We start from the raw sequence: 10,946 nt of genomic DNA, 5'->3' as shown, positions 1-10,946 counted from the left end.
ACCTTGTTACAAAATCCATGTTATGTATTATTGCTCCCAGTGTAAGAACAGTGCAGGTCATTTTTTTTGGGTCAGTTCACCACAAGTCAGCAGGCATCATGTATTCTGCCCAGACAGCAACCTCATGTTCAATTGTGAGCTAGACTTTCATGTGGAAAACTGACTACAGATATTTATCAGTTCTGCAACATCATATAGCTTTTATGTTTGTATTTTTATGACCTTTACATAAATGATGCCTACACCAACCACCTATTGTCACAGTGATTGGTAGCAGCAGACCATATCTGGGCTATGAGACGAATAAAAATTGGACTCTTGTTGCTCAAATTTACCAATCCAAGGAAAGGCCTTCGCTGCTTAGTATACATCTGCAAGATGAATAAACTACTGACAGAGCTAAAATCAATAGAATCTGTGCTCTGATTCATTGAGTTGATATATTTTTGCCCTCTAGCTATTAAAAAAATCACTTAATGCAGCATGTAGAATTACGCAGGCTTCTTCCAGATTAAAGTCGGCGTGAATCTTTGCTGTTTTTTTTTTGTTTTTTTTTGTTTTTTTCCACATCGTGGCTACATAAAGTAAACAAATCCTGTCCCGAGTCACTGACTTCCTTTTGGATCACGCCGATCACATGAACCCACAGACCGATGTACACTCAGCATGCTGCCTTACAAGATGCACATCGTCAGTTTGAAGCTTTTATTTGCTGTGCTTTTATTTTCTTTAAGATCTGTTCCAAACCAGGTTGATCCTGTGTGTCACTGGGACATTGTCAGCTAAACACAGTAGATGGTAAAGCTGTAAGTGACACCTGTGTTCGCCTGTTAATCTCTGCTTCAGCTTCTCCTTCACCTCCACACTTAAGCCCGACGCTCTTCCCCGCAGTCGGACACTCGCGAGTAGATGTATACGAGTCTCAGGAAGCGCAGTTTGCTCACTCACGTGCTGTTCAGCATCCCAGTGGAGAACCAGAGGATGCTGATGTTGCTCCGCAGCTACCCTTTGGATGCAGCGTTGTGCTTGTACAATGGGGGAAAATGAGTTGTGGACTTGCACTTTTACAAGCTGTATGAGTGATGTCTTGCAGTGTGATGGACTTTATTTAACTGACGTAGCAAAAAAGGAAAAAAAAGAAAAGAGGGGGAAAAAAAGGCAGAGCTTTAGAGTATTCAAAACTCCCAGCAGAACAACTATAGATCAACCTAACTACACACAATAACTTATAAAACATGTAGAATAATTAAACAGATGAAATAGATATTTCTAAACTATTGTACTACAATGTTTTGATGTGGTTGTATTATCCATCATACCAGTGTTATTGTTGAGATTTTTACTCACTATTTTAGAGCGCATTCTGAGAACTGTCATGGCATGATGATACTAAGGTCTTGGTATATTGTGGGAAAGGTTATGTCTCTTAGTTTGTTAGTATTTGTTTCAGTGTGTCGGGAGTGTCTCCTCTTAGGTTCGCTACTCTAGCTGGGACTAGGCGTGTGAGCCCGGGGAGAGCTGCTCTGATGAACATTTGCTCCTTGTGGCAACAATGGAACACTTTAAATGTGTTAGTGTCACTTATTGATATAGTTTTTTGATTTTTTTTTTTTTTTTTTTTTGTTGCCATGCTCATTTGTTTTAAAATGTGTGAACTTGTTTATTACATGTCTGAATAAGAAAATTACAAAATTCAAACACACAAAGCTGCTTTCTTGTGTACACAGCTCTCATTTGTCACTTTGTTGCATGCAGGCAAAGGCATGTTGGGGCTTGCCTTAGCACTCAATATTGTAGTCCTGCACTTTTAATTTGAAAATTCAAATCAAGACTTAAATATTAAACAACCAGCAGCTCTGATGTTGTTATATACATCAGATAAGTGACCTTTTATGTCCCTTAATGAAAATGCAATTGAAATTCAGGGTTGTCAGTTGCAACCACATCACTAAGGATGATTTGTCACTTAAAGCCACACTGAATCAAAGACACTGAATGAGTCTTTTCAGAGGTGAGACCCGTGGAAAGTTGCTGCAGACAGGGGCTGGAGGGGGGAGGGATGGGGGAGAACTCTGCTATTCGCTCCCACCCTTCCCCCAACCTCCTGCTTCTGTTGAGCAAGCTGCAACACTAAACACACAAAACATAGATAAGATAAGGAAGTTTGTTGCTGCCGCCTTCAAAATAAAAGTGTAAAGACAGCCACGACCTGTTTCGGAGCATCAAAGCACAGAAAGTGAAACAGCATAAGAAGAAAAGTATAACTTGTAGACTTGTACATTTGTCCAGTTTTTAGTGTCGAAATCGGCTGTGATGCACACTCAAAACATAGTGTAAGTTTTTCAACTTAAATTGTTTCCCAAGAGGTCTTATTAGGCATGCTTTCAAGTTAGTTATTTAAACATGAATAAATAAAAATATTGATTGCCTTTTTAGTTAAGCAAGATTCTGACAATAAGCTACTGTGTCCAAGTTGAAGAATGTCATTTTGTTGGACATAAAGAGAAACTGTGCTCTGAATTGTTCTTTGTGTTCGTCAAGATGGCTCTGAAGTTACCTATTTCCCCATTTTTCTAAGTGTACTTTAAAAAAAAAAATTACGCAGGTTAGATCAGATAAATCCTTATACATACACAGTATCCAGTAAATAAATAAAAGGATCAGAACGGCATATATATATATATATATATATATATATATATACTCAGAATTTTTAATTTTAATAATAGTATTATACTGAGTCAGAATAAATAATAAAAAGTCTTGCTATATACATCAAATCATATATTGTCTTCTTATTTTATTTTCTTAACATGAACATAAAGTCAGATAAGTAAGACTTTTGACTGTTCTCCACAAACCTTTAAAGGTATAAAAACAACAACAACAACACCCCCTCCCCCCCAAAGAAAAAACAAAACAAACCACCGCCAGAGGGCGTAATTGGTGCTGGAATGAGTTTAATTTTGTAAATCCCCGCCGGAAGTGCGTTACCGCGGCGTCTAGCTTAGCGGTCTATGATTAAATGCTAGTTTCTGTGTAATGATTTCAGCTCCGAGTTGCGTTTTGAAACTGTATAATGCGGCGGTACATGCGTGCACTGATGCTGTGCATGGTGTTTGCCGTGTTTTCGGGCTTGTATGTTTACAGCAGGCTCTTTTACTCGGACGTGGCCGCCAGAAGAAACGGAGCAAAGAAGATTCTCATCCCACTGCGAGCGTCTGGAGCCAGGCGAGGGGTCACGGATAAAAACGCACTCTCGTTCAATTGGTAGGATTTTCAATGTTTTAATAAATCGAAACAACGTAGTTGTGCTTCACGGGACAAGCTGTAAAACTCAGAAAGCATGCTCAGGTACTCATGTGTAATCACTCAGGCTACAGGAATGCGACTCGGTCATAGGGAAGCTCAACAAGTAAATATTTAGACATGCTGCACAGTACCTGCTTAGGTTTGCACTTTAACGTGCAGGTCTCATGTATAAAAGATATGTGTCGATATGTCAGTGATGTAGGATCTGTGTAAACCACACATTGTGTGTCCCACAGCCATATCTTTGGCAAATGAATTAAAAAAATGTGCTAGTACAAAAATAACTGACGTAGCCTAAATGTGTGTTTTTATCACGCTGCTTTAAATCAACATGGTGTCCACACATGGCTGTGTTTGCTATGGTTCAGGTTTGGGCAGAGTAAAGGAAGAGAAAAGTGGGTACTTCATACTAAATGGATTAAACATCTGAATAACGTGTTGATATTTTCTGTCACAGATTTATCTGAATAATCACAATTTCTACTTGTACCCAGAAAATAATGGGGGGGAAATGGCTCAGGATACGTTTTAGATAGCGTCTTTGCATATTTAATCCAGCAGAGGGCGCCAAATACTGTTGTACAGCGTAGTGGTTTAAGTATCCCAGCCTGAAGCACAATTTTTGGGGAGATTTTATTTTCTATTAAGGGGGTTAGAAAATACATTTTGAAACACGTTTTTTAGTTCAGAATTTAAAAGTTTCTTTCACATAAGACAAAGAAAGGGACAGTTCTTCACCGTAGTGACAAATGACTACTTTGGGGATTTATTCACGATTAGAATTATTGGGTGCAGTTAAATACAGGCATGGCTTAAAACAACTACAGTGTGAGTGCTCTAGAGAGATCAAGTCACACTCACCAAATCCTCCACCCTTTGCACTAAAGGAATATAATAAATACTAGCTTGCCTCCTATATGGTAAGTTTATTACTGTTATAGGACTCAGATCATCTTGCCCAAAATATCTCGAGTGTGGCTCTGCCCGAGTGTAACGCACCTCCAATTACGTCTTCTCCCTCAGGTACATCATGCGTCAGCAGGCTCAGCAGGAGGCTGCTGGTACCAGGCCTGAACCTCCCATGCACTTGGCTGTGGTGGCCTGCGGGGAGAGGCTGGAGGAGACGCTCACCATGATTAAGTCTGCTGTGCTCTTCAGCGTCAAGCGCCTCCATCTGCACATCTTTGCAGAAGATCAGCTTCACGCCGGCTTCATTGAAGCTGTGAGTGGGTAACTTTGCTTTTGAAGTGTAACAATGAAACCTAACATTGGTAGCCATTTCTGTTGAGTGCTGATGATTATGAATGCCATATTGTGCATTACTTCAGGTAGCAAAACCAGTGCATTCATATCTGTGTTCCAGTTCCAGTCGTGGCCTGGTTTTATTCGCTACAGGTTCAGCTACAGAGTCTACTCCATCAGGTTCCCCAATGAGAATGCAGCGGAGTGGAAGAAACTCTTCAAACCCTGCGCTTCACAGCGACTCTTCTTACCTGTAAGCTGTAATATTATTTTAATTCTGAAGAGTGAAGTTGAAAAATGTATTCGTAGTGATTTTTATTTTGGATTACTTCAAGTCTGTGAAGTATGCTTTTCTGCACTTACATGAGCATCACAAATATTCCGTCTTTTGTCCTTTCCCAGCTCATCTTAGAGGACGTTGACTCTATTGTGTATGTGGACTCAGACATCCTCTTCCTGCAGCCGGTGGACCTCTTGTGGAGGTTCCTGTCTGACTTTAATTCTTCTCAGCTGGCTGCTATGGCTCCAGAGCACGAGGAGCCCCGCATCGCCTGGTACAATCGCTTTGCCCGTCACCCGTTCTACGGCAGGACGGGCATCAACTCAGGGGTCATGCTCATGAATCTGACACGTATGAGGAGCATGTTCTTTAAGGTGAGGTTGTATCGGTGTATTACCTTTAGTGACCACAAGATGTCCTCCTTCTCTAGTGGATTTGCACTCAAGTCCATGAAAGTGCCAGTGCGAACCTCCCTGCACCAAAACTGTAAATATAATCGTGTTGTGTGTGTGTGTGTGTGTGTGTGCTTGTCTGTGTTGACAGAATGACATGACATCAGTGGGGCTGCGCTGGGAAGAGCTCCTGATGCCTCTACTCCAGAAATATAAACTGAACATAACATGGGGAGACCAGGACCTACTAAATATCATTTTCCACTATAACCCTGGTATGACTGCACGCATTTAGACACACACTAAGTTACTAATTCACAGCATATCGTATCTGTAAAAGTGTACAGAATACCAAGTTTGTGCCTCCTTTGTCATCTGCTTCTGTCTGCAGAGTCCTTGCTGGAGTTTCCGTGCCAGTGGAACTATCGCCCGGATCACTGCATCTATGGCAGCAACTGTGCCTCAGCTGAGGAGGATGGCATCTACATACTCCATGGAAACAGAGGAGTTTACCACGACTACAAACAGCCTACTTTCAGGGCTGTTTACGAAGCCATAAAAAAGGTCAGCATGCCATGGTGTGTTTTTGGATTATGTGAGTGTTACTGGGATATTTATGCTGCTCAGAAAAATTAAAGGAACAATCGTGGTATGGTATAAATATGTGAGTGTACCAGCATGTCAGTGAAACTTCTGGATATTGATCTGGTCAGTTAAGTAGAGGGGGTCGATTGCTCCTTTTTCATTAACACAAATCAGTTGAAACTGATTTGTGTTAATGAAAAAGGAGCAACAATGAGACAACCATGAAAAGAAATGGTTTCACAGGTGGAGGCTGCTGATAATTTTCCTTCCTTATCCTTTCTGAATATTCTTTCACTTGTTTTGTGTTTGGCTAGTATCAGTGTCACTGCTGCTAGCTTGAGGTGATACCTAGACCCTACAGACGTTGCACAGGGATTCCAGTTCTTCCAGAAAGGCACATCAATAGGTGCCTTTGCCAGAGGGTTTGCTGTGTCTTCCAGCACTCTCTCAAGAGCATAGAGAAGATTCTAGGAGACAGGCGGTTACTCTAGGAGAGATGAACTGGGCCGTAGAAGGCCCTTAATCAATCAACAGGACCAGTATCTGCTGTTTTGTGCAAGGAGGAGCGGGATAAGCACTGCTAGAGCTGCAAAATGACCTCCAGCAGCCCACTGGTGTAAATGTCTCTGACCAAACAACATGAGCCTGGTCTGTCGGTGCCGTGCCATTTGCCATAGAATACCAGGATTAGCAGGTCCACCACTGCCGACCTGTGCATTTCACAGATGAGAGCATGTTCACCCTGAACACACATGACAGACGTGAAAGGGTCTAGAAACAGAAACGGCAAAAGACAGTCGTGTGTGTGTGTGTGTATGGTTTTAGGGGTTTTAACAACACACAGTGATTATATACTTTTTAAATCAAAATCAAATCACTTTTATTGTCACATCACATGTGCAGGTACACTGGTACAGTACATGCGAGTGAAATTCTTGTGTGCGAGCTTCACAAGCAACAGGTGTGTAAAAATACAAAAGACAGATATTGTTAGTGGAAGACAAATGGATAAGTTTACATTCATATGACAGAATGAAAAGCAGCAAAAAGCTAATTTCAAAGTGTCCCAGCTTTAAAAAGTGATGTGTTGAACCTTTTCAACGTATTGTAGCTGCAATTTAGCGCAACGTCTGATGGAAAGCCCTTTTATAGCCCCTCTGAACCCAGAGACACACCTCGTGCCCTGATTCGTTCCCCTCCTTGATGAGATTTCAGATTGGTGTTGACCCTAAAGACTAAAAGTGCTGGTGACTTCAGATTGTCTGCATTGGAAGACACAAATCTCCACCACTGGCAGAAGGTTGGAGGAAAGCTAATTTCTCCCACGAGGATGTTTATGGGTTGCTTACCAGCAGTGTAATGATATTGACGACATGAGTGGCATTTACTTAATGAAGCCATCAACACTGGGAGCCTCATTGCTTTCCTATTGAACATAGATCAGCGTAATGCCTTATCTATACCTTATCCTTGGCCTGCAGTTAAGACTGTGGCTTTCCAGGACAGGATCAATTATGGCAGTAGACACATTAACCAGCACTGTATGTGCAGGTGGAGACACCCACTCATTCTGCACAATACTTTTATAGATTTAAGTCTGGTTTGCCAGAAGGATGCAAGAGTATGGATTAGTCTTGTGCGTTTAATAGTTCCTGAAAAAACATTTCATGCTTTGAGCTTGTTGTACAGCTACACTTCATAGTAGCAGGACAGTACCATGTGCATTTACCAAGAAATGTATGCAAGTATGTATTGTCACAGTCACTGTTGTGAAAGCAGAAGCGCAGCGTTATCCCTGCAGGGTTGTGCTGATGGACGGTGATGTCAAGGATAGACGACCCCAGTCAAGGCAGCTTTTATCAAATTTCTTATCAAAACCTCCACAGTGGAAGTGCCACACTCCCTTTTCTGGTTGAACAGCACATGATGAATGAATACTAATACAGAGCAGGTGTGCAGTCAGGTGACTTGGGGCTGAGGCACAGTGATGATCGCTAGGGAAACGGTGAGAAAAGGCAGGTTCTGACGGTGCCTTTACTTTGAAATTTCAGGATGTTATTTACAAGACAAACTGTGGCTCAGAAGGAGCAGCAAGAATGAGAGCGTACGTCATACCCTCTAAATATGAGTGAGTTTGTAGACGTAGACAATAATAACAGCAGTCACATTGTGAGATGACTGCAAGACTACTACAATAGACCAATTTTCATCTCTCACATTTTGTGCCCAGGAACCACTGGGTTATGCAACTCGTGTATATATAAGCAGCTACACAGCAGGACAAAGGCTCCTGAATGCATCATTTGTGCTAATGCTAAAACTAATGATTTACTTCTTTCCCCCTTTTTCTGGTTAATATTTTAACCAGGATCTTTATTCTAGCAGTTAATATTCCCAATAAACCGGAGACGGTGTGTGTAAGTCAATGTCCATGCTCTGCATCCACACACAAAGAAGCGAGGGTACGGCCCCTCCCCGCCCCTGCCTCCAACACAGCACATCGGCCTGTCTGTCGTAAAGCATCTCCTCCCTCCCGCCGCTGCAAAAAAAAGCTGCGCCCAGGAAGCAGCAGTTAAATTTTTACAGCTGGTGGCACTTTTAGAGTTGGAGCGTTCGCACCAGCAGCGCCCCATCAGCCGCACAAAATCAATACACCCAACTGTAAATGCAACTTTATGAGCAGCGGGTGTGTATAAGTATGCACTCATAAAAACCTCTTGCTCTTTGTGACCGAATATCAGACCCAACTGCAAGTAAATGAGCTGGCATAAAAAATGGTAATTCCCCATTGATTTCCTCAGAGTATTGTAAAGGGCCCTTCATTATTGGGAAGACATGAAATTCTTCCTCTAATCCCTGGCTGTTACTGGATTGTAAACCTATAGCATAAAACTGACCCCCATCAACACCCAGCGGTTTATGTGCAAGCCTGGCAGACCAATCAGATTTGGAGTCCCTCATGATTGAAGCTGATTTAGTTTTTAATGTATCTAAGGAAACGCATCTTCTGAGCACAAATTCAGCTCAGCACACCACTTTGCTCGCTCACTTGGGAAATCTGATCAGTTCTGCTGCTTCTCGTTTCACGTTTCTGAGCCAACTGCAGAGCCATAAGGACACTAGCATACTTAAGAAACAGAAATGGGATAGTGTAAGTTATTTTGCCTGCGTGTTGGACACAAAGGTCTCCATTACATGTGAAATGCCAAATTTGATATTGAGCTTTGATTCACACAAAGAGAATGTTCTTTAGTTTTTAGTGTTTTTTATGTTCTTTAGGCTTTTGTTCAAGAGGGAGAAATTAAATGAAACATGCGTTCCTCCTCTGGCTTTCTGTATATGCAGGGAGGTTTGCGCTCCTCGCTTTATGCCTTCCATATATTGGATTGGACAGGCAGAGAGGTCATAGAATACAGAACAGACTGCAGATTGAAATATCACGCGTCTTTTCTTTGTCGTGGTCCAAGCTGAAACAGATTAAAGCTTTGGAATTGAACTCAAAGTTAAGCTGAAAACACAAAGCCAGACTTAACGAAAGGCCTGTTTTGTCGTTCCAGTACACTTTCGGCACAGACCCAGTGACGTCTTTGTTGGAGCCTTTAGAAGAGGAACTGTTAAAAACGACACACACTTATTGTGGTAAATCACACACACTCTTTACGAAGAGACTGAGGAACAGTGTGGCAAAGATCAACAGGAAAACTCGGGAGCGGTGACGAACCTGAAGGACAATGACGGGACATGGGCTTTATGGATGATGAGCTTTTGCAAGGAATTGAAGTCGTACCTGCTGATCTTGAAAGCCTAAACACCAAAAAAAATCTAATGAGTGAAACTTTGTCATCAGCTGCTTGAGTTGAGGCAGCTGGGCTAGTCTTAGACTGAGACTAATGACTGCTCAGCTCTTGTAAACCACCAAGAGTGACGCAAAAGCTCTAAAATGGACTACAATGTAGAACAGGCCAGACGGGCTTGTAACAAAGCTCTGATCTTGGCCGCAAATTGAAACAAGGACTTCGCTTTTTTTTTTCCTTTCATGAATTTTTAAAATTGAGAACAGAAGATTTTTTTTTTTTTTTAATTCCATATTGGAGAATTTATTTTGAACCTTGTGAGCCACAAGAGAAAATAATCTCATCAAAACTGGACAAAAAGGCTTTCTGCAGCGCTCAGTTGGAGAGGCACATGCACTGGACCACTTTTCTTTTTTTGTTCAGCTTCCAGAAACCACTCAGCAGTTATTTATGAGAAAGGACCATGGAGAAAAAAAAAATGCGTACAATGTACTGAAAGCGTGTGTCAGTATACACATGATGGAAATGTGAGTTTAAAAATGGGGTGAAATAGCTGTCTAAATATATATTAGCATATAGTTGTGCTGAAATAATTCTGGTGAATGTGCAAATAAGCTGTGAGCTCTTTCCTGATGCCAAAGTATTTGTTTGTTTTAAATAGTTTTTGCACTGCTGGGTGTTTTTTTTTTTTTTTTTTTTTTTTTTATTGTTCAAATTTAAAATGTTATAACTGCGAGTGTGTATGTGAGTGTGACGGTTTTGTGACAGTAATGTGCGTCATTGTTTTGTTATGTTCAAAATAAAAATGGATAAAGATCATTTCAGCTTGCGACCACTAGAGGGCAGCAGTTTTTCATGTGCTCACTAGTGCCTGTAGAAGAAGTTTACCCTTTGATGGGGAGAATATCAAGTAAACTGCCATAAAGCAATATTAAATAACTCATCAGTCTGGAATGTAAGTTTCTTGGTATTATTTAATAGGAAGACAAATTCAAGCATCTTACGTTACGTTTAATTTTTAGCCGTATAAGGCACTTGTCAGCTCTGCCCGTCTCAGTTGAAAAAGTGATTCCAAGGCTTCTTCTGACAGATCGATGGACTTGCCAATAATCTATAAACTGGCCTTCCGAGATGCTGCACTGGCCCTGCCTCAGTATCTGAGGTGCTCATAAAGTGTAAGTGATGGCCCAATAATACAGCTCTATAGATGTCTGTCTGTTATACGGAAATGAGTTTATGCTTATTCCCATTAGGCGGGGGCATACAGTTGTCCATTTATAGCCTGAGAGGTAGTTTGATTTATTGCACCAGAGATATCCTTCATTTATCACAATATATCCT

The 10,946-nt window shown here is 41.3% G+C and overlaps 1 protein-coding gene across 1 annotated transcript; it reads left to right on the top strand.

Moving 5' to 3' along the window:
* The first annotated feature begins 2,982 nt into the window (after positions 1-2,982).
* On the top strand, positions 2,983-9,943 carry gxylt1b (glucoside xylosyltransferase 1b). Its single transcript, XM_080886683.1, has 7 exons — positions 2,983-3,270; positions 4,336-4,534; positions 4,676-4,807; positions 4,957-5,208; positions 5,378-5,501; positions 5,618-5,790; positions 9,369-9,943. The coding sequence occupies exons 1-7, from the start codon at positions 3,080-3,082 to the stop codon at positions 9,525-9,527; spliced, it is 1,230 nt and encodes a 409-aa protein (XP_080742809.1). The 5' UTR covers positions 2,983-3,079; the 3' UTR covers positions 9,528-9,943.
* The last annotated feature ends 1,003 nt before the right edge of the window (positions 9,944-10,946 follow it).

Source organism: Rhamphochromis sp. 'chilingali' (assembly GCF_963969265.1).
Source record: "Rhamphochromis sp. 'chilingali' genome assembly, chromosome: 7".
Classification (NCBI taxonomy): Eukaryota; Metazoa; Chordata; class Actinopteri; order Cichliformes; family Cichlidae; genus Rhamphochromis; species Rhamphochromis sp. 'chilingali'.
The sequence above is the reverse complement of the archived record's forward strand: the minus strand, read 5'-3'. Positions and strand labels throughout refer to the sequence as shown.

What these genes read in the sequence shown, in the direction of transcription:
- gxylt1b (XM_080886683.1), top strand. Translation starts at nt 3,080, where the DNA reads ATGCGGCGGTACATGCGTGCACTGATGCTGTGCATGGTGTTTGCCGTG. An exon ending in AACGCACTCTCGTTCAATTG is followed by an intron (nt 3,271 to 4,335) that starts GTAGGATTTTCA and finishes CTTCTCCCTCAG; the next exon opens with GTACATCATGCGTCAGCAGG. An exon ending in CATTTTCCACTATAACCCTG is followed by an intron (nt 5,502 to 5,617) that starts GTATGACTGCAC and finishes TTCTGTCTGCAG; the next exon opens with AGTCCTTGCTGGAGTTTCCG.